The sequence below is a fragment of the Bombus terrestris genome, chromosome 13 (genome assembly GCF_910591885.1).
Source record: "Bombus terrestris chromosome 13, iyBomTerr1.2, whole genome shotgun sequence".
Taxonomy (NCBI): Eukaryota; Metazoa; Arthropoda; class Insecta; order Hymenoptera; family Apidae; genus Bombus; species Bombus terrestris.
In genome coordinates, this window is record NC_063281.1 from 9,627,719 (window position 1) to 9,655,716 (window position 27,998).

General features: G+C 34.8%; 6 protein-coding genes across 6 annotated transcripts; all 6 read right to left on the bottom strand.

Annotated features, from left to right (window-relative positions):
* Positions 1 to 3,888: 3,888 nt before the first annotated feature.
* LOC110119816 (odorant receptor Or1) lies at positions 3,889 to 6,375 on the bottom strand. The gene is made up of 5 exons (XM_048411237.1): positions 6,014 to 6,375; positions 4,966 to 5,301; positions 4,667 to 4,868; positions 4,189 to 4,344; positions 3,889 to 4,117 (listed from the first exon to the last, which is right to left on the bottom strand). Exons 1-5 carry the CDS (start codon positions 6,373 to 6,375, stop codon positions 4,061 to 4,063), a joined length of 1,113 nt encoding a protein of 370 aa, XP_048267194.1. The 3' UTR covers positions 3,889 to 4,060.
* A 911-nt stretch (positions 6,376 to 7,286) lies between these two features.
* On the bottom strand, positions 7,287 to 12,547 carry LOC100646753. The gene is made up of 9 exons (XM_048411530.1): positions 12,047 to 12,547; positions 11,417 to 11,755; positions 11,118 to 11,319; positions 10,517 to 10,672; positions 10,398 to 10,445; positions 8,538 to 9,376; positions 8,251 to 8,455; positions 7,597 to 7,752; positions 7,287 to 7,517 (listed from the first exon to the last, which is right to left on the bottom strand). The coding sequence occupies exons 1-9, from the start codon at positions 12,406 to 12,408 to the stop codon at positions 7,461 to 7,463; spliced, it is 2,364 nt and encodes a 787-aa protein (XP_048267487.1). The 5' UTR covers positions 12,409 to 12,547; the 3' UTR covers positions 7,287 to 7,460.
* Positions 12,548 to 14,075: 1,528 nt separating this feature from the next.
* On the bottom strand, positions 14,076 to 15,961 carry LOC105666432 (odorant receptor 46a). Its single transcript, XM_048411531.1, has 4 exons — positions 15,750 to 15,961; positions 15,324 to 15,665; positions 14,791 to 14,986; positions 14,076 to 14,747 (listed from the first exon to the last, which is right to left on the bottom strand). The coding sequence occupies exons 1-4, from the start codon at positions 15,959 to 15,961 to the stop codon at positions 14,436 to 14,438; spliced, it is 1,062 nt and encodes a 353-aa protein (XP_048267488.1). The 3' UTR covers positions 14,076 to 14,435.
* Positions 15,962 to 17,438: 1,477 nt separating this feature from the next.
* Positions 17,439 to 24,612, bottom strand: LOC105666430 (odorant receptor 67c). Its single transcript, XM_048411532.1, has 10 exons — positions 24,465 to 24,612; positions 23,815 to 24,153; positions 23,460 to 23,661; positions 23,219 to 23,374; positions 22,873 to 22,922; positions 19,872 to 19,988; positions 19,453 to 19,794; positions 18,806 to 19,007; positions 18,569 to 18,724; positions 17,439 to 18,111 (listed from the first exon to the last, which is right to left on the bottom strand). The coding sequence occupies exons 1-10, from the start codon at positions 24,512 to 24,514 to the stop codon at positions 18,052 to 18,054; spliced, it is 1,674 nt and encodes a 557-aa protein (XP_048267489.1). The 5' UTR covers positions 24,515 to 24,612; the 3' UTR covers positions 17,439 to 18,051.
* Positions 24,613 to 25,655: 1,043 nt separating this feature from the next.
* On the bottom strand, positions 25,656 to 27,031 carry LOC100647006 (odorant receptor 67c-like). The gene is made up of 3 exons (XM_048411533.1): positions 26,796 to 27,031; positions 26,559 to 26,714; positions 25,656 to 25,709 (listed from the first exon to the last, which is right to left on the bottom strand). Exons 1-3 carry the CDS (start codon positions 26,961 to 26,963, stop codon positions 25,656 to 25,658), a joined length of 378 nt encoding a protein of 125 aa, XP_048267490.1. The 5' UTR covers positions 26,964 to 27,031.
* LOC125384632 (odorant receptor 2a-like) lies at positions 26,984 to 27,969 on the bottom strand. The gene is made up of 3 exons (XM_048411534.1): positions 27,758 to 27,969; positions 27,476 to 27,675; positions 26,984 to 26,997 (listed from the first exon to the last, which is right to left on the bottom strand). The coding sequence occupies exons 1-3, from the start codon at positions 27,967 to 27,969 to the stop codon at positions 26,984 to 26,986; spliced, it is 426 nt and encodes a 141-aa protein (XP_048267491.1).
* Positions 27,970 to 27,998: the final 29 nt, after the last annotated feature.

Genomic DNA, 27,998 nt, shown 5'->3' on the forward strand with positions numbered 1-27,998 from the left:
ATATATATATATATTTATAGATGGATTTCGAATTGCGAAATGATATTTTCCAAGGAGACTCGTTTAATGATCCTAGCAATGTTGAAGATACGTTTTAACGATTCTGTTATTAGGTGTAGAAATCAATTTCGTGCATTTCTAATAAAGATATTGCTTCACTATATATTTTAAAGCTATCAGGTATTAATCTTGACATTCTTAAAACACGGCATAGATGTATAAAATGATCTCGAGATGCATTAATTTTCAATTGAAAAATGAAAGTAAGAGGCGATTCATTTTCAATTGAGTGTAGAAAAACTAGAACTGACTGCAAAACAAAATCGACAAATTTGCCTAAATAGGGCACATCATTAATTCGACATCGAATATATGAAATCATTGATTATATTAGTGGTATTAGTATTATGATATTAGTAGTATTTTTATTATACGATGTTATAGGTCAGAACATTAAAGAATTGAAACAAAAGAACACGATAACGATTTTAACGATTCGACCATGGCCTGTTTCGTTGTTCGTTACTATTTTCGAGTGTTTTGCAGCATGTTATACATTATACACCGAATAGGAGCTTTTAACTAGCTACAATCAGACGGTCAGAAATAATAAACGTCTAGCTTGCTAGTTCGAGTAACAAGCCTTGAAAAAAGGCGTAAATATGCGTAAGATTACTAATCGTAGATGTTCATCGTGATGGTGTTTGTGTTCTCCAAATGTATGGACCATAGAGCCACGTTCATTACGATTAAAAATATTTTTCTGTTGCATTTGTGCGACCTTGTCTAGTCGACATGAAAGATCACGTCTGCTATATATGTAGGTCAATATATTAAATCGTTCTCCCACGTTCGAAGAACGATCCTTTACCTTCACTTTGTTTCCATACCAACAATAAATAAAATTTTGTAACATCGTCCTGCTTTGTTAGAAATGTCGCTATGAATTCGGTGCTTAAAATATCTACCTCTATTTCGGCACAGAATCAAAAAGCTTTCAAAAGTTTGCAACAGGATTGTCAAGTGTACAGGCTCGTTTAACGTTCTGATTGATCTAAATGAATGCCTCATAATAATACAAAATTGTTAGAATCGCAATAATATTTTATAATTTAATAGTCGAAAGTATTAAAGTTTTACTATCTGATGTAAAAAATTATAAAGATATAGAGATCAGAATTATAGTGATTTTTATTTACTGTATAGACTTATTTATTGTGATTGAGGCAAAAAATTATAACTATTTAATCTGAACTTAATGCAGTAATGCGATACAACTAAAGACGACAAAATTTAACTACTCAACTTACAATCTACAACTAACAACCCACAACGACTTATGAGTAACGATTTAACCCGCAGCTACTCGCAACTGCAACTAGTCTCAATTCAGTCGGAGCTCCAATTACAAAATTATAGACAACATTTTTTTTTACATGGAAGGAACTTTCATAGGCGCCCGCGCTCTCCGGAGAGGAGCACGGGGTAATACCGAAAAAAAAATTTTTTTTTTTTTTTTACGTGGAGGAAATCTTCATAGACACCCTTTTCTTCGTCGTACAGGAGCGGAAACAAGGTGTGCCGGATTTTTACCGGCTAAAACCTCCACGGGCGGGATCGGTAGTCTGTAGGAGGAATCACAAACACTGGTGGTACTAACCAAGCACTCATAGAAAGTACTACAACACAATAGGGCAAGGGGATCCACTTGCCCGTTGTACACTACTTCTAAGAGAAGATATTTTGGCTTTCCTTCTTTTCCTAATCTTTGTAAATAATACCCAGGTAAGGATTCGAACTCGTGACGCGTCTTCTACCGTACAAGCTCTTTACGAGCGTAGCTGACGAACCCGCCGATTATTTACTATTTGTTCACTCATCACCTTCTCCATCAAATTGTCCTCTACCAGAGTTTTCAGTATTACTACTACAACGAACACGTGTTTTACAGCTGTTGACCCAAGACGGTCACGTAAACCTTTTTTAATTATCCAATGTTCTAAAAGGCCACGGGCATATTGTCCATCGGAATTTCCCATCCTTCCTGGCCCGTCAGCACTTTTATTGTTTTCCATCCGTAGTTCATTGAAATTTCTCCAAGAGCTTTTCCACGATACTACAAAGATGAAACTATAAAATGATCACTTGTTATTTTAACAGGTCTGTCGGTTATTACTATGATAATAAATTCTTTATTATGCCAGCAGGTAGTATGGTCCAATCCATATCATAAATAGCATCTCGAACTTTGTTGCTCTAAAAATTACGTCAATTGTACGTAAATGAAAACATGTATCTTAATTTGTGATCAAATAAATTTCGCATAATGATATAGTAGCTATTAATATTAATAAGTTAGTAAGTTACAAGTTACAGGTCACAAAATACTTTTTTTATAACTTTATAATTGTATACCACATAGGATAATCAGTTGACTTTTAATTCGTAAGATTTACATATATAACGTTATTTGTTTTACTACCAATCTTGCTTAGTTTTTTAGTATAATACCGATAACTAGTAAGATAAAAAATTTTATTTGCAACATTAAATTCATTCTACACGAGAACGCAAGAAACGAGAAAAAATCACTCTGTTCTTTTCCTTCTTGTGACATTAACTAATCACAGTATCATAATCATTATCATTAGACACTGAGTACAAATCTCAAATAAAATCATCGTTTCTACTACTCCGTGCTATTGTACTCGAAAATACATGTAGCGATCGAATAGAAACGAAAAGCAGTGGCAACCTTCAAATTCATCTCGTTCCCAAACCAACAGTATAAATATACCTGCATAAGCATACAGCACAAATAGAAGCCTTTCCAGACGGAGTTCATAGAGAATGGATCTATCGTGGAAAGCTTGTAGATACTCAAATATATAATAGTACTATCGAACTTATGCGGAATTATTAGAAAGTCATGTACTGGAACAGTCGGTTCCATGTTTCGGCAAATCTGCAATCAAATAATAAATTAGAAAATTCGATACTAAGAATTTCAAAATTTCTGACCACGAAAAATTCGCATTCATTTCTACTCGTAAATTTCGAGGTAATGTCTAATTAAATTCCCAATAATTTTATTGCATCTTATCTTGAATTCTTCGTTGGACATGGTGTTCCTTTTCGCGGCCGTCAAAGGGAATAATAGATTTTTATTTCGATGACAAAGTATCTCAAATTGCAGACCAACTCGTATCATCAATCTTGAGGTCAGTGAATCAATAAACGAATTATTTGATACGTTAGGGATATGGTGTACAGTTTTTGGGAGGATAAGCCGTACGACATTCATGTGATTCCATTTTCCTATCTTTTTGCTTTGAATAGTGTAATATACGAAACGTAAAACATCTAATTAGTTTTTCTCCTCATTGATCTTTTTCTGCCTTTGGATACATTCTTATTATTATTACATTTCACACATCCCCTTTAGTTGTTCGAATATAAAAAATATAATTATTTCCCAGTTGAAGCTTTCAAGAGCAAAATTTCTCTAAAATTTGATAGCTGACCGCAGGCGATATGATTGGCTAAAAAATAGTTATGTACTATAGGTATCTTTTTCACTTCCCCTTTTTTCACAGAGTTCTATTTAATCGGTTGAAGGCAAAATACGGCGTCGATAAACGAAGAAATGGTCGAATTTGTCGTGGAAATGGATAATGATTCATCGGCTATTATCTGTCTCCCCTCCACGAAAATTAATAAGAAGTAAACTGTAGTACACGTAGCACCATCAGTCTGCTTTCGTCGGTCGCAAGAGAAAGGAGAACGCGGTTTACCGATAAACTTTATTTTGAATAGTTTCATTGACGGAAGAAGAGGAACAGAAGTGAAAGGTGTCGCTAAGGGCAAGTGATTTAAGCATGTACATATGTGTTATTTATGTTTCATATAATTTTTTGGAATGCACTTCGGATACTCTAGTGCACGTTTCCAGTGTTTTGAACGACGCTTTTTTATTTTCCTTTTTCTAAGTGAACAGTTATTACTCTATTCGGAAGAATCGAAGAAAGACGGTTCTATGTTATGAAATTAGCCTTTGTTTTCATGATTCCCGGCTCTGTTGGAACACACTGAACACGGAGTAAGAAGTCTTCAGTAACTACAACATAAATGTTTCCCATAATTTTTTACCTAAAAATATAAAGGGAATAAGGTTTAGACGATACTGACAGTCATGAAGGATTCAAGATTGACGGAGATGACGTAAATACTGGTAAATTCGATAGGTTTCATAGCACGCCTCATTAACATCAAGAATGCTCTCTTAACGTTGTGATTTAACGATGTCCAGTCGGTCCTGAATATCATATCAGAAAGTTCCAAACTCTACACAGAAAATTATATCATTTTACACAATTAGTTGTAATATTTCCAAAAGGTTGGATTTCCTGCCAATGGACTGCGGATATCTATGTAAATTCATATTCTTGTGCATACAATTGCAGAAGTAGAGCTTAGAGAATCTCTCATAATTGCATAAATATCCGTAGTCTAATTATAATACGAGCATTTTAGACTGACAGGAAATGTGAAGTCTCTATGTGAACGCTATTCACTTAAAAGAAAACCATATCCAAGCGTATACGTCTGATGCGCGCAGGAAATCCAACCTTAAGGTTTTATTACACTCTTCGTCGTAATGTTGAACCTTAAGCTTGACTTCATTCCCGAACCAACAGTAGTAAAATATCTGCATCAACGAAAAGTTCATAAAGAGGATCCTTCCTATGATGTTCGAATCCATTTCCATTTGTGTTATTTGATAAAGGTTGAAGCAGATCATACACAGACTTGTATAGAATTGGAAAAACATGATCGTTCTAAATTCCTCGTTCACCATTTCGCCAAATCTGTAAGCTCGTAAATAAGAACATGTTACAGCGAAGAAGTTATATATATTAATTCCTCTATGAAGTTATCAAAAGAGAAATAAATCGGCAAACTGACTTGTATATATGATTATGATGACGGACACACAGCTTCACTGAATAATTCTGGTTCGATTCGATGTTCTTCAGACGATGTTCTAGTATTTCGAATTGGCAGGTAATATGAATTAGTAGGCCACTGTACAGAGAATCAGTAGCGACGCATCCAAAGGAGCATATCGTCGTGAATAACGACTGATAAAGCAAAGTAAGCAGAAATGCAGATGCAGATGAATAGTCGTATGGTACCCATGTTCGATACGTTAGTTGCCTTTTCTTATACGTCAGAAGCGATTCCATAAATAGATAAAAATTACTAGTCATGAGTATCGTCATATAACCAAGTGTGTTCCAGCTAGAAGAAAAAAAGAAAATAGAAAAATGCTTTCAGTCGAAGAAGCATTGTCGACCAATTTAGAGTAAGTTCTTATTCAATGTAATTATCTATATTTTTGTAGGTAAATATATATTTATCATACTAGTAATGCAATTTAACCTTAACATCGAAAATTATTTATTGTAGTAGTCAATATTATTAGGCCATTTATTGCATATGCATTTGTGTATTCGTTTAGGTTGTAGAGGATTGTAAATGGTTGTTGGAATAACGAAGTAACTCGTTGTTGAAACCGTCAAGTGTATTTAAAATAATTAATAAATAAATACAGATAATGTCGTTAAGACGCTCGTACTAACAAATTCGCTAAGTCAGTGTATAATCGCTAAAATACTCGCTAATTAGTTCGCTGATAGATACTCGATAGATACTCGTAAATATTTGTAGATACTCGTAGATACTGCAATCCTTATGATCGCGTCTGTTTGTTTATACTTGTCGGGAGGGAGTCGAAAAATTCAAATTCGTTTTTGTTCAATGGTTGCACGTAGCGGCGACATTGTGTTGCCCGGGGTTTATTTATTATTACATTATAGGTATCCAATCGATATTGATAGTCCGAGGCAAAACAAAAACATGATTTGAATTGTCTTCTAGCTCATGTGTTGCTACAAGGTCATCAAATCATATATGTATACCTGTTAGGAAGTTTTCATTTCAACAAACTTACTCGGTAACTTTGTCGAATCTCAACAAAATTTCGAATTCTTGTTGGTTCATTGGCAAAAGTGGCTCTTTCTGCAGAGTGTCGCGCAAACGTACGAAGCTTTCGCGATACATCAGCATAACGGAGACCTTGATGGTTGTGAGGAACGATCCCACCGTCACGTGAAAATTATCACTGAAGTCGTCTATGTTTTCTACATTGTATATCATATCCATTATTAAACAAAGAAAGAAAGTATTCAAGACCAAGAGCGAGAATACCGTATAAATCTTGTACAAAAATTTCCTGCAGGGTGTTTTCCACGAAGATGGTGGAAAACAGCCGCACAATGTGCACAATAAGAATGTCCATCGTAGTATATGCATGCTTGATGTGAAAACTTTATTATCACGCACTTCCTTTGTTTAACCGATCCTTATTTCGTTATAGTAACGGTGATAGTAAGTATACAGAGAAATTATCGAAAATGTAGAAAGAAGTGGGTTATACGCCGCTCTCGAGCAGTTACTTCGACTCTTGTTCGAAGTTAGAAATGTAACTGACGATTGTAAAATCAATTTCCTCTTACTTTCTTCAACAGACTTATTTTCTACTGCAATTACCCTTCGTTGATACGTATCATTACTATAATAGTAGTGTGTGACACGATGACATTGGACGCATATCTACCGTTTAAAGAATAATGAACCAACCCTTCGTACTCTTACATATTTTTTTCATATCCCTCTTCATATTCTCCTTCGTTGCGATCTAATATAGCGTAAATATTTACCTTCGATAATGTTTCGCAAAATAGAACGAGCGAGGAATATTATCCATAAATTGGACGGAAGAATTTTTAGTTGAAAATGAAATATCGTCGGCGTGTGCTTCTTCAGCATGTCACAAAGGATAAACTTCCAACATATTTCCTTGTACGATCAGGCAAGTATATATGAGTTGGCATTTCATGGTGCAAAATTTATTGTTATGTATTGTCTACATGCATCGGTACATTTGCAGAACGTTGTCCACCGGAAGCATCGAAACAAATAATCTCAAGATGCACTGCACCATTTAGTTTGTTGCAACCTGAATTCGGTATTTATAATGTCTACCTCGAATAAGGGAACCAAGCATCATTAGAGTAGCAAATAGCTTTCAAAAAATTGCCACAGGACCGTCAGGTGTACAGATACGTTTTTAAATTCCGTCGTTTACGAAGCTTTGAAGATAAAATTTCAAACATTATATTTGTATATTCCACAATTCGCAAGATAGGAGGTACGTTAAATTGTTCATTAAATTCTGCATTTTTATTTCTCAGTCATGTTCGTCATGAGTACATTAGTGAGAGTGTTGTATGACCATGCACAATAGTAAAAAGGACACACACTTTTACAATAATTGTAGACAATTTACGATAATTAAACAGTCAATAAAAATTGAATCACAGTAACAACGAAAATTCTTATTTACTCGTAGAACTTGACAGAAGATTGTACGAGGAGTAAGTCATCTTCATGATCTATAATAAAGTACAAAGTTTTTAGAATCGCTATAGTGATTTATAATTTAATGGTTAAAAGCATTGAAATTCTACTAACTGACACGAAAGATTGCGAAGATAAAACAACAACGTGACCGCTTGTCATTTTAACAGGTTTATCAGTTCTAATTATGATCAGCAATAAATTTTTCATTACGTCAGTAGGTAGCATGGTCCAGTCCATATCGTAAATAGCATCGCGAACTTTGTTACTCTAAAAATTACGTCAATTGTAAGTAAATGAAAACATGTATCATAATTTGAGATCAAATCCATTTTGAATAATGATATAGTAGCTACTATTATTAATGAGTTAGTAAGTTACATGTTACGGGTCACAAAATACTTTTTTATAATTCCACAATTTTATACCACATGGAATAATCAGTTGACTTTTAATTCGTAAGATTTACATATATAACGTTATTTGTTTTACTGCCAATCTTGCTCAGTTTTTTATTATAATACCGATAACTTGTAAGATCCAACATTTTATTTGCAACATTAAATTCATTCTGCACGAGGGCGCAAGAAACAAGGAATAATCACCTCGTTCTTGTCCATCATGCGACATTAATTAATCATCGTATCATAATCTTTATCATTAGACACTGAGTAAAAATTGCAAACAGAACCGTCGTTCCTACTATTCCGTGCTATTGCACTCGAAAATATATGTTGCGGTGGAATAGAAACGAAAAGCAGTGCCAACCTTCAACGTCACCTCGTTCCCAAACCAACAGTATAAATACACCTGCATAAGCATACAGCACAAATAGAAGCCGCTCCATAAGAAGTTCATACTGAACGGATCTACCGTGGAAAACTGATAGACACTCAGACATAGTACTATCGAACTTATGCAAAATTGTAAGAAAATCATGTACTGAAACACACTGTTCACTGTTTCGGCAAATCTGCAATCAAATAAAAAATTAGAAAATTCGGTGCTGAGAATTTCAAAATTTATGATCACGAGAAATGCACATCTATTTGTACTTGTAAATTTCGTGGTGATGTCTAATTAAGTTGCCAATAATTTTATTGCATCTTATCTTGAATTCTTCGTTAGACATAGTGTTCCTTCTCGCTGACGTCAATGAGAATGATAGATTTCTAGCTCGATGACAAAATATCTCAAATTGCGTGCCGACTTGTATCATCAATCCTGCGATCAGTGTTTCGTTGGCCACGCTGGTATTTGCACAGATCAACAAACCAACTGTTTGATACACTAGGGATATCGTGTACACCTTTTGCGAGGATAAATCGTACGGCATCCAGTCGGATACTGGTAACTCTCTCATACTCATGAGTTTTTTATATTGGCCCACGGTCGCAAAGAACACTGCCGATTCGTTCAGGATCTCGCAGTATATCGCCAATTTTCTGTAACAAACTTGTAAGCAGTAATTCATGGCAATATAATAGTCGACGAAGGAATATTGTAAAAAAGAAAACCTGGCATAATCATCGTTCTCCCGTTGGATGCGTTCTTCCTGATCGTCTCTCGCAATACAATTCTCGTTCAACAACATATTCATCACATTTATAATTTTTCCTCGTCGGATAAAGAGATTGGCTACTTTAAGGCAGACTCCTACCACAGAGACGCAGAGAGAAAATTTGTCGGTCATAGCATTCAGGTTTTTGCTAGTAAACGAATCCACGCAAGAGCAGAACGCGAAGAAGTATAGTAGCAAAATCATTAACACCGAGTAAACGTTGTACAGTTGATACTTGAGCGATGTGTGTGGCCATTTAGTTGGTCTCCAGTAACCGCAGTAAGTGAGCAAAGCAAAGGACAGAGGAAGTCTGTGCATCTTTTTGTTTCTTAGTTATCTCTACTTATATTTTCTTAGAAAATCATTGACTAAAAACTAGTCAATGATAGATAGAAAAAATCTTGTTTAAAAATTTCTTTTGAAAAGATGAATTTTTTTGTCAAAAAAGGAAAAGAATATCGTTATGATTTTATTTTCCTATATTTTTGCCTGGAAGAATTTGATCGAAGCGTACAAAAATCTAATTGTGCGAATATTCTACTTTTAATTATACTTAACAAGCTTGATTATGTTAGTTACAAATTTTTATCAAAGCTGCTTGACTGTTACAGAATGAAAGAGCTTCCATCAAATGCGCGACTCTTTTCTTACTTTTCTTCTTTTCCGCCGATCTTTTTTTGTCGACCGAGACATCTTTATTATTATTACATTACATACATCCCCTATAGTTATGCGATTACAGAAAAATCAATGAAATATTTCCCAGTTGAGGCTTTCACTTAGATAGAATCGCGATTAAGAGTAAAGTTTCTCTATAGTTCCATAACTGATGACAGTCTATATAATTGGCTAAAAAGTATTTATTTATTATAGGCATCTCCTGCCGCTTCTAGGAAGCCACAATGTTCCAACTAGTCGGTCGAGGGCAAAGTACGGAGTCGAGAAACGAAGAAAGGGTCGAAATTGTCCTGGAAATAGATAATGATTCATCGGCTATTATCCGTCTCCCCTCGACGAAAATTAATAAAAAATAAACTTTAGAACACGAAGCACCATCAGTCTGCTTTCATCGGTCGCAGGGGACAGAAGGTTGCGGTTTACTCATTGTGAATAGTTTCATTAACGAAAAAAGAGAGTCAAAAGAGAAAGTGATAGAGGCACGTTAATCAAACGCATGGTATTCACGTTTCAAATAATTTATTGGAATGCACTCTAGATACTCTGTTGCACGTTTCGCGTGTTGTGTTCGATTTGCTTTTCCCTTCCTTTTTCTAAGTGGACAATTATTATTCTATTCGGAAGTATCGAAGGCAGACGGTTCTAAATTAAGAGAATTCCCGCATTTTCATGATTCCCGGCTCTGTTGGAAAACATTGAACGCGGAGTAAGAAGTCTTCAATAGCTACAACATAAATGTTTCTCACAATTTTCTACCGAAAAATGTAAAAGAAGACCGATTTAGATGATACTGACTGTCATGAAGGACTCAAGATTGACGGAGATGACGTAAATGCTGGTGAATTCGATCGGCCTCATAGCGCGCCTCATTAACATCAAAAAAGCTTTCTTAACGTTGTTATTTAACGATGTCCAATCGGTTCTGAATATCATATCAGAAAGTTCCATACTCTACACAGAAAATTATATCATTTTACTCAATTAGTTGTAATATTTCCAGAAGGTGGGATTTCCTGCCAATGGACTGCGGATATTTATGTAAATTCATATTTTTGGACATACAATTGCAGAAGTAGAGCTTCAACACAGTTGTTTCACCTACGAAAAATTGTAATATTATAATATTTTTATATATTTGCATATTTCTTTCCACGTTAAGCGCTTTCTATGCATTTATGGACCTTTAAATTTCCCATAATTGCATAAATATCCATAGTCTAATTATAATACGAGCATTTTAGACTATCAGGAAATGTGAAGTCTCTATATGAACGCTATTCCTTTAAGAGAATACGTGTGATGCGTATAGGAAATCCGACCTTAAGGTTTTATTATATTTCTCGTAAGGTTTTATTTATATTATATCTATTTTATTATATTTATATTAATAGCGAACCTTGAGTTTGACTTCATTGCTGAACCAGCAGTAATAAAATATCTGCATCAACGAGCAGGCCATGTAGAGAAGCGTTCCTACGAATCTCGAATCCATTTCGATTTGTGTTATTCGATAGAAATTGAAACAGATCGTAGTCAGGCTCGTACCGAATTGAAAAAACATGATCATTTTAAATTCCTCGTTCACCATTTCGCCAAATCTGTAAGCTCATAAATAAGAAAATGTTACAGCGAAGAAGTTATATATATTAATTCCTCTGTGAAGTTATCAAAAGAGAAATAAATCGGCAAACTGACTTGTATATATGATCGTGATGATGAACACACAGCTTCACTGAATAATTCTGGTTCGATTCGATGTTCTTCAGACGATGCTCTAGTATTTCGAATTGGCAGTTAATATGTATCAACAGGCCACTATACAGAGAGTCGCTAGCGACGCATCCAAAAGTGCATATCGTCGTGAATAACGACTGATAAAAGAAAGTAAGCAGATATGCAGATAACGACGAGTAATCGTATGGTATCCATGCTCGAAACGCTAGCTTTCTGTTCTTGAAATTTGCTAGAAGCGACACTACGAGTATAAAGAAATCAGAAATCACGAGCAGGGTCATGTAACCAAGTGTGTTCCAACTGGAAGAGAAATATAAAAGAGAATAATACTTTTCGTCGATGAGAACTTGTCAATTAATTTAGACTACGATCTTGCTTAACGTAGGCGCTTTATATTTTACTTCTCTTCTATTACTTTATTACATGTCATCGTAAAATGTGTGTTCCATGTTTGTAGTTAAGTATATAATTATTATATTACTAAAATAATGTACCGTTAATAGGGAAAATTTATTTATCGTACATACATGTATGTAGACATATATCATAGCAATGTTCTTATTTCACCGAAACAGCGAAGGATATACTTACTCGGTAATTTTCTCGAATTTCAACAGAATTTCGAATTCTTCTTCGTTCATTGGTAAAAATGGCTCCTTCTGAAGGGTATTACACAAAAGTAGGAAATTTGCTCGATGTATCAGTATAGTGAAAAGCTTGAGGCACGTGACAAATACCACCACTGTCACGGAGAAATTATCGCTGAAATCATCTGTGTTCTCTACGTTGCATATCATATCCAATATTTGAAAAAGCAAGAAACTATTGAGAAGCAGGAATGAGAATATTGTATAAATTTCATACAGAAATTTTTGCAGAGGCGTCTTCCACGAAAGAGGCGGGTAACAGCCGCACAATGTGAACAACAAAAATGTCCATCGTAGTATATGCATCTTGCAATTGAAAATTTTCTATTATCACGCACTTTTTCTATTTAATCGATTCTTACTTTACCAAAGTGACGCCAATAGCGAGCATGAAACAAAATTATCGAAAATGTAGAAAGAGGAACACCTGTACAACACCCTCGAGCAACTTTCGTTCGAGGCTCGAGAGTCACTGACGGTAGTAAAATATCAATATCCCTCTTACTTTCTCGATATGACTTATTTTCTAACTGTAACTTACCCTTCGCTCATACGTATCATTATTGTAATAATATGTTTGACCGTTAAAAGAATAATGAATCGACCCTTCATATCCGTACGTACTTTTTTATGCACCCCTTCATATTGTCTTCCATTAGATGCTGGTATGGTGCAAATATTCATCATCGATAGAGTTTTTTAATACGGAAGGAACAGAGAATGTTATCCATAAATTGGTTGAAAGCATTTTTAGTGAAAACTGGGGTATCTTACACGTGTGCTTTTTCGACAGATGAGAAAGGAGAAACGTCTAACATATTTACCTCTATGATCAGGCAAGTATCTCTGCGTATCTTTAACAGTGTGTAATGTTTATTGCTATGTAATCCACTTGCATCGGTACATTTGTAGAAGATGCACAGCTATTCCACTTCGTGTCATCATTCAGTTCCTTGCAACATATTAAACAATGAGTATGAAGTTTTCGTTAGCTGTAATAAGAAAGCATGCACTTTCGCATTTATTTTAGAATATTTCACCGTAAAGTCGGATGTCTTTTGTGGAATTTACGAACTATAATATTTTAATTTGCATATGCAATTACCTTACGCACTATTTGCTATCTTTCTTGTTTCATAAATCTAATACCAACCGTCACGAAAAAGCCAAGATTCAATGTTATCAGGTAGCCACTGGTAAATTCGATGGAATTCATTGCTCGTGTCATGATCACTAAGAAAGGTCAGTGGTTCCAAGTGCAGCTTCATTTTTACTTTAATTACGAACAGGAGGACAAGGAAAAAAATGGATGTAGTTTTAAAAACGCTATAATTCAGTTATTTCCATCTAACGATAAGCTTTATTAATGTGTGCGATAAAAGAAAGCATTTGTAATAGTGTTCGACATTTCGTATTGCTCCCGGTTTAGACGAAGATGATTTTTATTTTTCTGTATTGCTTCGTTGACTCAAATCATACGCCCAGCAGATGTCTTCGATGTCGGAATAACTCGATTGAGAAATTCAAATACAGAGCCTGTAACATTTCCAGTTCTTGGTCGTCGAGTCGAATCTACTTCGAAATCGTTGAAAAATCTTAGTAAAATAGTGCGGAAGTTCGCGAAGATTCACCGTCGAAACCTGGTTCTCACTTAGGCGTTAGAAACGTATTATTCTTGCATACTATGTAATTTATTTCGTTGTTTCAATAATTCGTTTTCATTTTCCTCTATTGTAATTCTTCCATTACGTGGCGAACGAACTAAGACAACTTATTCTCCGCATGTGTTCTACTGCGATGACTTACTCTGTAGCAGCATGTTATACGTCGAGTAAGTGGTTTTTATCAACTACGACAAACGGAGCATTTGATAAAACACAATTTTAACAAGCGTCGAGATAAGTTTGTTTTTGAAAAAAGTACGTAACATTCATTCGAAAACGCTTGCAGCTTATATTATCTTGCATTCGGCAATTAACTTAAGATTACTTTGACGAATCGTTGCGGTACTTCTCCCTACGTATCTACTATTTCAAGAATAAAAATTGGAAAATATGAAACATGGAAAGCGACAGTTGTCCGAACTATATCTTTCTAAGAACGTCAGTTTGTATGATTAAATTATTTCAACGAGCCATATTAATCTAAACACATCAGAATTCTTTGTAATATTTTTCAAGTTTGTATCATTTTCCATTTATTTGAGGTATAAATTCAACACGTGGCTAAAATTTGTGTTGCTGTTAACTAATTACCAAGCAATGACCATCTATTTCAAAAGGTAGGACCTTTGGATCCAACGAAAATGATATAAATAAATACAATAGCTACGCTTAGTATTTTAAGCTCAGATCTGTTTCACACTGCGAATTACTCAATTTATTGAGTATTCGCATTAATCTAATTTTCCACTCACTGCTATAATGTATTTCTACATAGATACTGACACCCTTGAAGGATTCCAAGTTCATTGGTAAAATATAGGCGCTTGTAATCTCAACAGGCGTCAATGAACGTGCCATGATTATCAGAAGCATCTTCTTAGCGTCGTTGCTCAAATTTGTCCAATCGCTATGATATATCATATTAGGAATATCGAGGCTCTGCAGAGATAAAAAGTCGACAGGTTTTTGGGTTACGAGAAACTCATATTACAGCTGCATATGTACCTACCTTTAATTTCGCTACATCTCCGAACCAACAAAAGTAAAACGTTTGAAGTAAGGCGGAAAAAATGAACAATACCGAGCCTATTAATTGCGAACCTGCGTTTGATTCTGTTACTCGATAAACGTTGAAGCATATGGCGGCTGCGCTTACCATAAATTGCACGCACATCATTTTGCTAAACAAATTATTCACAATTTCGGCGAATCTGCAATTATTGAAACAAATGTTATTTAATTATTTTCTTTTAATCGGAGATCACAGAGAAAGAGAGTGAGAAATCGCATTCTCCGTTTCTTGACGGAAGAGCACTGTCAACATTCGGCGTTGTCAAATAATCCTGCATTAGCAAAAGGGTCGTTTTATGAGATTTTGATGCTAACTAGAAATTTTTCAATACTCTTCGTAAATTCGAAAATATTGCTCGTATTAGCATAAAAATTTTAATCGTAAAATAAGAAATAAAACAAAAATACGGTTTATTTTCCTGTGATCTTCGATTATCTTCGCTAATTCGTTATCTTGTTTTAAATAAAAGCACAAAGGAGACAAACCTGTATATTGCATTATGATGACGAACGCAGTGTTTTAACGATTGAATTTCATCTCCTCCGATATTGTGCAGGCGATTCACCAGTATCTCGAATTGACAACAGATTTGAAGCAACAGGCCGGCGAACAACGTGTCGAAAATACTGATACCGGCAGAAATGACCATTGAACCGACGAACTGGTAAATGAATGTCATAGAAAACGCAAACCACGAGGAAGTGAAATCGAAAGGTAACCAGGCGCGAAACGCTAATTTTTTAAATTTGAAATCAGTCATCAATGTCGCTACTATTAAAGAAAGCACGCAGAATGCGTTTTGAATTGTATAGAACATTGCGATTCTTCTAAAAAAAAAAAAAAAGGAAAAAATAATATTTTAAATAATTTCCTTACAACTGTACATATTACAGCGAACAGAAAGAACTTACTCGATTAGATTGTCGTATTTCGCGTAAATTTCTACTTCCCCATTGTTCTCCGGCACAAACGGCTTCTTCTTCAGTAGACCCAGTATATTTATGATAGTTTTTCGCCCTAAGACTAAGCTGACAAATTTGCAACTCGTGATAAGTACCGTGACAGTTACGCTAAAATTCTCACTCAAATCGTCCTGCGTTTCCACGTTGTAGAAAATGTCCATGATTAGCGTGAGAGAATAGCTCCACAAGTACATGGTCATGAAAACTGTATATAAATTATAGAGAAAGCGTTTCATCGGAGACTTCAACGTAGGTGGTAGAAAATATCCGCTGGCGATGAAAAGTTTGAATGTCCATCGTAGTACGTGCATTTTCAATATTTGCGGTATAATTTGTCTTACTTAACACTTCGTGTTAGGAAAGATCGAACGATCAAGTACCTTCGAGCAGTTAGGTCTTATACTATCAGTCTTCGCAATATCACTAGCAGAATTTTTTTGCGGTATATTTTAATTGATCAAAAGAAAAAGGTATTTCCAATCAAATGTAGCATCGAAGATGAGAGTATGAAAATAAAGATTATCTTTGAAGTAAGTGTACCGTTCGAAGCATTAGATGCTACTAACAACCCTAAGGAAGCGAAATGCTTATGCTGCCTTGAACGGAATAGCTCCTTCTTGGAATTTACCCCCGTGTAATTATCGTCATTATCGATGTTACCGCGCTGCGACGATGCAAGAAATTACATTTTTAAAAACCACTATTATAGAGAGGTCGTTTCTCTCTATTTTTCATTTCCAGCTTCCGTGTACTTCATTGGACTGAAATATAGATGCTGTGGTGGCACTAAACGCCATAGCGTGTGTCATTTAACCGACGAGTTACATTCTAATTGATTGATTACCTTGAACTCGGCATCGTCCCGAGTAGTGTAGGTACAACCTTAAGTGATTACATCTTTAATGACGACGTTTCCACTGTTTCTAACATGCAATTATATTACTGCTCGCTTGTGTACTTTTTATCTCGAGCTTATACGCGTTCAGTTACGTTTCAAGAGCCGAATAAGGAAGGCAACTTTTAATCATTGGTGCTTATAGGATAGGAAACCGGGAGTTTCAGTGCACGAAAGGGAGAATAGACTGAGGTAGGGTTATTTGTTATAAGCTGTCCAATTTACCTTGCAATTTGATTATGAACAATTTTTTAGCGATTGATAATTAAAAATTTAACTCATTGTTACGTGTTTGATAAATAGTGAAATACGTGTATTGTGTTATTTACATATATAACGCTTTTGCTCTTTAAAAATATTAAAAAATAAGAAGGTTGTAGAATTAATTTTAACATTCAGTTTTATGAAAGAGTCAATTGCCCATTTTTATGGCGATCAGAAAAGATAGAAGAAGGAGAAATGTTGATGTATTGATGTATTGATGTGTGTATCGTAAAAGTAAAACATGTTTACTAAATTTCATGTGTGTTTAGAGAAAGATGGTCCTTTGAGTTGCTTTGTTGAAGCAAATCATATGCAGAACAGGAACGCTTTAACAACTGAACAAGCAGAATATTCGATAGAGAGATGATTACAAAGGTAATTGAGAAACTATTTCTGTGAAAATATTTCTTTTTAATGGAAATAGAATCGCGTTTACCTTCTGAAAATATACTCCATGAGATATTCAGGTACGTCAAATATAGTACTCAAATATAGTGCATTTTTTTTATTATATTTTTTTAGTAGTATCATTTTCTATTTCTTTAAGTTCTAAAAATAACCATCCATTTCAAATATTATTGGATAGTATCGCAAGAATCGCAAAATATAATAACATCATTTCCTAATCATTTGTTTGAACATGTCAACATACCGATTATTTGATACATCAGGAAATCGTGTAGAGATTGTGGGAGAATAAATCGTGTGGTATCCAGTTGAACAATTCCTTCAATGTTATCAGATTATTATATAGTCCTACGATCGCAAAAACACTGTCGATTCGTTCAGGATTTCGCAGTAGATCGCCAGGTTTCTGTAACAAACTGACAAGTAGCAACTCATGGTGAAAATAATCGTGTGCTGTGAAAATATAGTCCATGAACGAATATTATAACAAAGAAAACCTTGCATAATCATTGTCCTTCCGTGGGAAGCACTATCCGGATCTCACTGGAGTTTGAAATTTATTGTGTTTGCACAATTTGTACATAATTTACTGCGCTGTTTCAATAATTCGTTTTCTATTGTCTCTATTCTAATTCTTCCATTGTGTGACGAAGGAACTAATACAACTTATTCTCCACATGTGTTCTACTCCGCTGACTTACTCTGTAGCAGCATGTTGTACGCCGAGTAAGCAACTTTCATCAACTACGACAAACGGGACACTTTATAAAACACAACTTTAGTAAGCCGCGAAATAAGTATGTGTTTGGAAAAAGAATGTAACATTTGACGTTAACATCAATGAATGTTATATCACATTCGACAATCAACGTAAAATTATTTTGTAGAATATTTACAGTATCATATCGTGTATCTATTATTTTGAGGACACAAATTGGAAGAAATCTAATCGCGGGACTTTACACTATTAGCTTATTCCAATAAGCTATATTAATGCAAGTGTACCAGATTTTTTTGTAATATTTTATTTTGTAATAGAATCGTTTGGAAGATTGACAGTCATATTTCAGCGAATCATACAAAAATTATACAAAATTTGGGGAATTGCATTTTCCCAAATCGATGGCGAACTACTCAGTTTACCGAGTATTGTTTTTAGTTTACGTTTGAACAAATAGTGTATTTCTAAATAGATACTGACACCTTTGAAAGATTCCAAGTTCATGGGTAGAATATAGGCACTTGTAATCTCAACAGGGGTCAATGAACGTGCCATGATTACCACAAGCATCTTCCTGGCGTCGTTGCTCAAATTTGGCCAATCGCTATTATATACCATATTAGAAATATCGAGGCTCTGCAGAGATAAAAAGTGCACAAATTATTGATTTACAAAGAAACGACAGCTCGTATTATATCTACTTGTGTATCTATCTACCTTTACTTTCGCTACATCTCCGAACCAACAAAAGTAAAACGTTTGAAATATTGCGGCAAACATGAACGAAGACCATCCTATTAATTGCGCAGTGTCTTCTATGTCTGTTAGTAGATAAAGGGTAAAGCATATCGAGATTGCGCTTTCCACAAATTGCACGAACATTAATTTGTTAAAAAAATTGTTTACTATATCGGCGAACCTGAAATAATTGAGATAAGTGTTATTTCACTGTTTTCTTTAACTGAAGATTTTTGGCAAGAAAAGTAATATATCATGTTCCCCACTTTGTGACAGCTGAGAAGTGTTAAAATCCACTGTTATCGATTAATCCCGCGGTATTAAAATTTCTTTTCATTGGTTTTTGAGACACGACTTATGTATATTTTTCAACCCCCTTCTTCATTTCTAAAATTTTGTCATAGTATCAAAATAGTGTTAATACCTTTGGTCTCCTCGGAACATAACCGATTATGTCTTTGCACCTAATAGGCTCTTCTGCTTAACTATTCTAAGTTGAAATAGTTCTTTTTAGTCGCAAAATAAAAAGTCAATAAAAATACAACTCATTTCGGTTTCTCTCGTAGCCTTCAATTAGCTTCGTCAGATCGTTAATTTGTTTAAATGGAAACACATAGGAAACAAACCTAAATATTTTATTGTGGTGCCAAACGCAGTGTTTTAACGATTGAATTTCATTCCCTTCGATATTGTGCAAGCGATAAACCAGCATTTCAAGTTGACAACAGATGTGAAGCAACAGGCCGGCGAATAACGTGTCGAAAATACAGACACCATTAGATACGATCACTAAACCCACGAACTGATAGAGGAACGTCATACAAAACGCAAACCAGGAGGCGGTGATGTCGAAAGGAAACCAAGCGCGGAACATTAATTTTTTCGATTGAAAATCACCCATCAATGTCGTTCCTAATAAAGAAAACACACAAAATATGACTTGGATCGTATAACCCACAGCGACTTTTCTAAAAAAAAGGAAAAAATAACACTTAAAATAATTTCCTTACAACTATATATATTATAGCGAACAGAAAGAACTTACTCGATTAGATTATTGTATCTGGCGTGAATTTCTCCTTCCCCATTGTTCTCTGGCACAAAGGGCTTCTTCTTGAGTAGATCCAACATATTTATGATAGTTTTTCGCCCTAACACTAAGCTGACAAATTTACAGCCCGTGATAAGTATCGTGACAGATATGCTAAAATTGTCACGCAGGTCGTCCCGCGTTCTCGCGTTGAAGCAAATGTCCAAGATTAGCGTGAGACAGTAGCTCCACAAGTACAACGTCACGAACACCGTATATAAATTATAGAGAAAGCGTTTCGTCGGAGACTTCAACGTGGGAGGTAAAAAATATCCGCTGGCGATGAAAAGTTTCAATGTCCATCGTAGTACGTGCATTTTCAATATTTGCGATGTAAAATGTCTTACTTAACACTTCGTGTTAGGAAAGATCGAACGATCAAGTATCTTCGAACAGTTACGTCTTATATCATCAGTTTCCGCAATAATTACTAGCAGGATTTTTTTATGGAATATTTTAATTGTTCAAAAGAAGAATTATTCTTCTATTGTATTAAGGATTATTTCCAATCAAATGTAACATTGAACATGAGAATATGAAAATAAAGATTATGTTTGAAGTAAGTGTATCGTTCGAAGCAATAGATGCTACTAATAACCGCAAGTAAACGAAATGTTTACGCTGCCTTAAATGGGATAGTTCCCTCTTGGAATTCACCCCCATGTAATTATCGTCATTATCGACGTTACCGCGCTGCGACGATGCAAGAAGTTACATTTTTAATAACCACTATTATAGAATGACCGTTTGCTTCTTTCTATTCTGCATTTCTAGCTTTCATTTGTTTCATTGGATTGAAATATAGATGCTGTGGTGGCAGCAAACGATATAGCGTGTGTTATTTAACCGACGAGTTATATTCTAATTGATTGATTACCTTGAACTCGGCATCGCTCCGAGTAGTGTAGGTACACCCTTATGTAATTACATTTTTAATGACGATGTTTCCACCGTTTCTGACGTGCAATTATATTACTGCTCGCTTGCGTACTTTTTATCTCGACCTTATACGCCTCCAGTTACGTTTCAAGAGCCGAATAAGGAAGACAACTTTTAATCATTGGTGCTTATAGGATAGGAAACCGTGAGTTTCAGTGCACGAAAGGGAGAATAGACTCAGGTAGGTTGTTTGCTCTAAGCTGTCCAATTTAGCTTGCAATTCGGTTATGAACAATTCTTCAGCGATTGATAATTGAAAATTTAACTTATTATTACATGTTTGATAAGTAGTGAAATACATGTATTGTGTTATTTACATATGTAACGCTTTTGCTCTTTAAAAATATTAAAAAATAAAAAGGTTGTAGAATTAATGTTAACATTCAGTTTTATAAAAGATTCAATTGCCCAAAGAATAGCCTAATTTTTATGGCGATCAGAGAAGATAGAAAAACGAGAAATGATTTATTGTTGTATTGATGTATTGATGTGCGTGGTAAAAATAGAACATGTTTACTAAATTTAATGTGTGTTTAGAGAAAGATGGTTCTTTGATTTGCTTTGTTGAAGCAAATGATACGCAGAACAGGAAGGCTTTAGCAATCGAACAAGCATTCGATACCGAATAATATTCGATAGAGAGATGATTACAACGGTAATTGCGAAAATATTCGTATGAAAATATTTCTTTTTAATAGAAATAGAATCGCGTTTATTTTCTGATAATGTAGTCCAAAAGATATTCAGGTACGTCAAATATGTACTCAAATATAGTGCATTTTTTTATTATGTCTTCTCCGTAGTATCATTTTCTATTTATTTAAGATCTAAAAATAACCATCCATTTCAAATATTATTGAATAATATCGTAAGGATCGTAAAATATAATAAAATCACTTCCCAATCATTCTTTTTGCACATATCAACATATACCAGGAATATATAATTGTAGAGATTGTGTGACAATAAATCGCATATCATCTAGTTGAATAGTGGTAATTGCTTCGTAGTTAACAGATTATTATATAGACCTAAACGCTGGCGATTCGTTCAGGTTTATTAAAAAAAAAAAAAAAAAAAAAAATCGGAAGTTCTCCTGATATATCATTAAAATGAAAATGAAAGCTTTTGTGGGATGTGAGACACAGTATCATCGTTACCGGAATATTATCGCTGAAATTTTCCATGTTTTTCTACATTGTATATTAGATCTAATCAGGATCAGGAATGGGAATACTGTATAAATCTTGTACAAAAATTTTTTGAGGGGTGTTTTTCACGAAGGGGGTGGAAAGCAGCCACATAATGAGAGCAGCAAAAATGTCCACCGCATTATATGTATCGTTGAAGTGACAATTTTTTATTATCACGTACGTTTTTATTTCACTGACTTCATTATACTAATAGGTATAGTAATTATATAAAGAAATGATCGAAAATGTAGAAAGAACAGGCCTATACTCCACTTTTGAGCAGCTCCTAGTTTGAAACATGACTGACGATTGTAAATTATCAATTCCCTCTTACTTCCTTCGATAGACTTATTTTCTATTGCAACTTACCCTTCGCTGATACGTATTGTTATTGTAAAAGTACATTGTATGTATAATGACATTGTACGTATAACTACTGTTGAAATAATAATGGATCATCTGCGTACATATTTTTGCCATGCGTTGCTTCAAATTATCCTCTGTTGCGAGCTGACGCGATGCAAATATTTACCTCCGATAGTGTTTCATAAAACGGAATCGGCAGATAATTTCCATAAACAAGTTGAGAGAATTTTTACTGAAAAGTGGGGCATCGTACGCGTATGCTTTTCCAATAGGTGAGAAAGGATCAACGTCTAACTTATTTTCCTCTATCATCAGGCAAGTATTTATGGATTAGCATTTCACGATATAAAGTTTATTGCTATGTACTCTACATGCCTCGGTACATTTGCAGAACGTACTCATGCGGAAAAATCCGAAGACATAATGTCAAGATCCGCTGCTCTTTCACTTCGTATGGTCATTTAGTTTGTTGCAACAAGTTAAAAACTGAGTATGATGTTTTCATCAGCTGTAATAAAGAAACAACGATTTTTGGATTGATTTTAGAATGTCGCATTACAAAGTCGGATGTAATACGTAGGCTTTTATCACGGTGTATAAATTTGTAATAAATGTATAAATTTCAATTTGCCCTCTTTGATTACTTCCCTTTCGAGCTATGCGTTATTCGAAGAGAACGAGTGGCGAGAAATATAGAAGGAAGAAAGTTCAGTTTGAAACGTGCTCTTTTAAGAGAAATAATCCGACAGATAATTATGCACGTTGATGAAAATGGAATATTTAGTAATATATTTAAATACTAACCGCTACGAAAGAATCGAGATTCAATGTTACCAGGTAGCCACTCGTAAATTCTATAGGATGTGTCGCTCGTGTCATGATCACTAAGAGAATCTTCTTTGTTTTCGTATCCCACGATGCCCAATTACTCTTAAATATCATGGAAGGCACTTGAAGGCTCTGCAGTGAAAAGATATTGCAGGAAACATTAAACCAAAAATTGGTATATTTATGTCTGTCTTGTTCTTCTACCTCGATAACGAACCTTCAATTTCACTTCGTTACTGAACCAACAATAATACAGTATCTGCGCTATAATGCGAATTAGGAAAAGCGACGCCTCCAGAAATTTAGAAAGCATCGTTATGTTGGTCATTCGGTAGAGATTAAAGCATAGCGTAAATGCGATCGTACAAAATTGCAAGAAAAGTATTATTTTGAATTTCTCGTTCACCGTTTTAGAGAATCTGTAGCAATTCAGCATATGCTTTGTTAATAAGTTTTATTAAACCTGTTTGCTGTCCTTTTAAGCTGGTAAAATGTTCGATGTGTAATAAATTCGCACGTAAAGGCAAACGAACTTATTGCACAACATAATAGATGATAAATTCGACACGAACTTGTAAATTTGTTGATAATGTTTGACGCACTGCTTCGCCGAATAATTCGAGTCCTCCTCGATGTTTCTCAGACGTTCCTCGAGTATTTCGAACTGGCCGTTAATTTGAATCAGCAAGCCAGCGAACAGCGTGTCGCTAGCAACGTTTTGACAAGAGCACAGCAACGAAGTGGCAACTTCGTAAGTGTAACTGAACGTGTATGGCAACAGTTCCGAATAATCGTACGGTAACCAAGCTCGAAAGACTAGTTTTCTCTTCTTGAAGTCCGTGAGGAACGCTCTTACGAATATCCATATCGCAGCCACCTCCACCAGAATCGTGTAACAAATCGCAATTCGTCTGTAAGAATGTTAATTTCAATTGTCTAACGTTTTCATCCTTTGGAAAATTTGACCCATTTGCATACTGTTTCTTTCACATCAAACCCTTTCTGTCTATGTTAATTTCTACTTAACAAAAATTACCACATTTTTCAACAGCATTTCTCTTATCTGACGACCAGCAGCGACAAAAAGAAATTAAACAAATTATTTTTTTTAAATCTTTGCTTTTCACGCATTGAAAAATTAATTTTGTCCCTCCTCGCAAAAATTTGTAAAATGTTCATTGTTTCTGACTCATTCTGAAAAATAGTACGTATAGGTACTTACTCGTTCGTTCTGTTAAATTTCATTTGAATTTTCTCTTCTTCGTCGTTCATCGGCGAGAATGGTTCGCGTTCGAGGCTCTCGATCAAAGATAAGATACTCTCACGATGCTTTAATATAATACTCAATTTGCAGCCGCTGACGAATACCACCAGAGTGATGTAAAAGTTGTCACTGAACTGGTCCTGATTTTCCACGTTTATAATTATATCTAAAATCTGAGCGGACACGAGAGATAATATTAGAAGCCACACGAACAACGTGTAAAATTTGTACAAAGATTTTGTGAACGGTGATGTCCACGAACTTGGTGGCAAACAACCGGCGATCGAAAGTAGAACACGTGAAACTTGTAGCGTGCGCACAGTCATTTTTATTGGAAATCATCGGCTAAAGCTGACGTAAAATTCTTCTTTGCGTGTCCACTTGGGTTTTACATCGTTTCTAATTTGTTTATTGAAAGAGAAAATTTAGATAAAACGTAGTGATCGTTCGCACCAATTATTTCGTCACAATAGAAAAATAAACCATTTACTTTATTATAGTAAAATAAATGACTTCTTGTTGATATAGTGAAACACAAATTGCATGAATACTAATGAGAGGAGCGTCGTGTGCAATATAATTTCAAGCGTCTTCTATATCACTGGCTATCTCCGAATACCGACGAGTTCATATATCGTATTAATGGAACTCATATTCCTGCGGAACACTTACCCCATTGTAAAACGTTCTATGTCATTATGTTTGTTAATGATGCAACGATACGACATACAGTATAATACCTCTGAAAACGTTGCAGTAGCTTCGTCCCCTACTTCCGGGTTTCACATTTCTTATTAAAATTAGGTTTAACTACTTTGAAATCGTCATTTTACAGACCGTTGCGTCGTGCAGAGTCAGTCGTTCTAAGAGCAATTATTTTTATTTCGTGAAGAAAAAAATGAACGGAGAAGGAAATGCAAATAGCTTCAATAACGACGTTCTTCTATTACTTCTGTGCTACTGTTTCTAAACTTTATTGACGTGTATAATATAAGAACGCATTTAAACTAGATCGTATGCTAGTGTTTCACGTTATGCATTACTCTCGGTTTAGAAAATGCTTCTTATTGTCCTGTATTGTTTCGTCGAGGCAAATTATACAACAAATGGAAAGTCCTTCGTCATCTGATCATAACTCGATAGAAAAATTCAGGTATAAAGTCTTTGGTCTTTACAATTAGTAGTCATCGAATCGGATTTGCTCTGAAATTATTGAAAATTCTTAGTAAAATAATGTGGATAATTATTCGCGAAAATCCCGCTGTTATAACCTGGACCTCACTTTAGCGTTTGAAATTTATTATGCTTGCATGGTACATAATTTACTGCGCTGTTTCAATAATTCGTTTTTTGTTTCCTCTATCGTAATTCTTCCATTGTGTGACGAAGGAACGAAAGGATATGCTAAGGCCACTAATTCTCCGTACCGTCTACCGCGACGACTTATTCTGTACCAGCATGTTATACGCCGAGTAAGTAGTTTTCATCAACTACGACAAACGGGGCATTTTATAAAACACAATTTTAGTAAACCGCGAAATAAGTATGTTTTTGGAAAAAGAATGTAACATTTGTCGTTAACATCAGTGAATGTTATCTCACATTCGGCAATCAACGTAAGATTATTTTCTAGAATATTTACAGTATCATTCCGTGTATCTATTATTTTGTAAACAAAAATTGGAAGATATGAGAAGTGTATTAGCTTATTCCAATAAGCTATATTAATGCTATATTAATGCAAGTGTACCAGGATCTTTTGTAATATTTTTCGAATTAGTATCGTTTCTCATTATTTGAGGTCTAAATTCAATACGTGGACTGAATTTTCATTGTTGATTGTTAATTTTCAAGTTATACATACAATAACCACCTATTACAAAGAATAGAATCGTTTGGAAGATTGACAGTCATATCTGAGTCAATTATACAGAAATCATGTAAAATTGGGAGAACTGTTTTTTCCCAAATCGATGGCGAATTACTCAGTTTACCGAGTGTTATTTTCAGTTTACGTTTGTACAAATAATATATTTCTATATAGATACTGACACCTTTGAAAGATTCCAAGTTCAAGGGTAGAATGTAGGCACTTGTAATCTCGACAGGCGTCAATGAACGTGCCATGATTATCACAAGCATCTTCCTGGCGTCGTTGCTCAAATTTGCCCAATCGCTATTATATACCATATTAGAAATATCGAGGCTCTACAGAGATAAAAAGTGCACAAATTATTGATTTACAATGAAACGACAGCTCGTATTATATCTACGTGTGTATGTATCTACCTTTACTTTCGCTGCATCTCCGAACCAACAGAAGTAGAAAGTTTGCATTAAAGCGGAAAACATGAACGATGTCCATCCTATTATTTGCAAACTGTCGTTTGCTTCTGTTAATTGATAAAGGGTAAAGCATATCGCGACTGCGCTTACCATAAATTGCACGAACATCATTTTGTTAAAAAATTTGTTTACTATTTTGGCGAACCTGAAATAATTGAGATAAGTGTTATTTCATTGTTTTGTTTAATTGAAAATTTCGCGTAAGAAAAGTGGCAAATCACGTTTCCCATTTTCTGACAGCTGGGTTGAAATCCAGTGTTGTCGATTAATCCTGCGATATGAAAATTTCTTTTTATTGGTTTTTGAGACACGATATATGTATATTTTTCAACCCCCTTCTTCATTTCTAAGATATTGTTCGTTAGAATATCAAAATAGCGTTAATACACTTAGCTTTTTAGTGGTAAAATAAAAAATCAATAAAAATACAACTTTTTTCGGTTCGTTAGTTTCATCAAATAAAAGCACACAGGTAACAAACCTGAATATTGTATTATGGTGCCGAACGCAGTTTTTTAACGATTGAATTTCATTTCCTTCGATATTGTGCAGGCGATTCATCAACATCTCAAATTGACAACAGATTTGAAGCAACAGGCCGGCGAAAAACGTGTCGAACATACTGACACCAATGGCTATGATCACTAAACCCACTAACTGATAGATGAACGTCATAGAAAACGCAAACCACGAGGAGGTGAAGTCGAAAGGAAACCAAGCGGGGAACATTAATTTTTTCAATTTAAAGTCACTGACCAACGTCGTTCCTACTAAAGCAAGCACACAACATACGACTTGTATCGTATAAAACATCGCGACTTTTCTAAAAAAAAAGAAAGGAAAAAATAATATTTTAAATAATTTCCTTACAACTATACATAATATAGCGAACAGAACGAACTTACTCGATTAGATTGTCGTATTTCGTGTGAATTTCTACTTCCCCATTGTTCTCTGGTACAAAAGGCTTCTTCTTGAGTAGATCCAACATATTTATGATAGTTTTTCGCCCTATGACTAAGCTCATAAGTTTACAACTGGTGATAAGTGCTGTGACAGTTATGCCAAAATTCTCACTCAAGTCGTCCTGCGTTTCCACGTCGTAGCAAATGTGCATGATTAGCGTGAGACAGTAGCTCCACAAGT

Bases quoted from the DNA above. Each gene is read 5' to 3' on its own strand.
- LOC105666430 (XM_048411532.1), bottom strand. From the start codon at position 24,514: ATGAACGACGAAGAAGAGAAAATTCAAATGAAATTTAACAGAACGAAC. The intron at 23,662-23,814 runs GTTCGTGTCGAA...GAATTGCTACAG, and splicing joins CATTATCAACAAATTTACAA to ATTCTCTAAAACGGTGAACG. The intron at 19,989-22,872 runs ACCATACGAAGT...TAAATTTGTCAG, and splicing joins TTGTTGCAACAAACTAAATG to CTTAGTGTTAGGGCGAAAAA.
- LOC100646753 (XM_048411530.1), bottom strand. From the start codon at position 12,408: ATGCATATACTACGATGGACATTTTTGTTGTTCACATTGTGCGGCTGT. The intron at 10,673-11,117 runs GTTCGCTATTAA...TTTTCTGTGTAG, and splicing joins GCAATGAAGTCAAACTCAAG to AGTATGGAACTTTCTGATAT. The intron at 10,446-10,516 runs GTCAGTATCATC...TTTATGTTGTAG, and splicing joins ATCTTGAGTCCTTCATGACA to CTATTGAAGACTTCTTACTC.
- LOC100647006 (XM_048411533.1), bottom strand. From the start codon at position 26,963: ATGATGTTCGTGCAATTTATGGTAAGCGCAGTCGCGATATGCTTTACC. The intron at 26,715-26,795 runs GTAGATACATAC...TTATCTCTGTAG, and splicing joins GAGATGCAGCGAAAGTAAAG to AGCCTCGATATTTCTAATAT. The intron at 25,710-26,558 runs GTCAGTATCTAT...CAATAATTTCAG, and splicing joins ACTTGGAATCTTTCAAAGGT to AGCAAATCCGATTCGATGAC.
- LOC110119816 (XM_048411237.1), bottom strand. From the start codon at position 6,375: ATGCATATACTACGATGGACATTCTTATTGTGCACATTGTGCGGCTGT. The intron at 5,302-6,013 runs GTAAGTTTGTTG...TTTTTCTTCTAG, and splicing joins AGATTCGACAAAGTTACCGA to CTGGAACACACTTGGTTATA. The intron at 4,118-4,188 runs GTCAGTATCGTC...TTTATGTTGTAG, and splicing joins ATCTTGAATCCTTCATGACT to TTACTGAAGACTTCTTACTC.
- LOC125384632 (XM_048411534.1), bottom strand. From the start codon at position 27,969: ATGCACATTTGCTACGACGTGGAAACGCAGGACGACTTGAGTGAGAAT. The intron at 27,676-27,757 runs GTAAGTTCGTTC...CTTTTTTTTTAG, and splicing joins AAATACGACAATCTAATCGA to AAAAGTCGCGATGTTTTATA.
- LOC105666432 (XM_048411531.1), bottom strand. From the start codon at position 15,961: ATGGACATTTTCTACAACGTGGAAACGCAGGACGATTTGAGTGAGAAT. The intron at 15,666-15,749 runs GTAAGTTCTTTC...TTTTTTTTTTAG, and splicing joins AAATACGACAATCTAATCGA to AAGAATCGCAATGTTCTATA. The intron at 14,987-15,323 runs GTTTGTCTCCTT...CATTTGTTTCAA, and splicing joins CATCATAATGCAATATACAG to TAATTGCAGATTCGCCGAAA.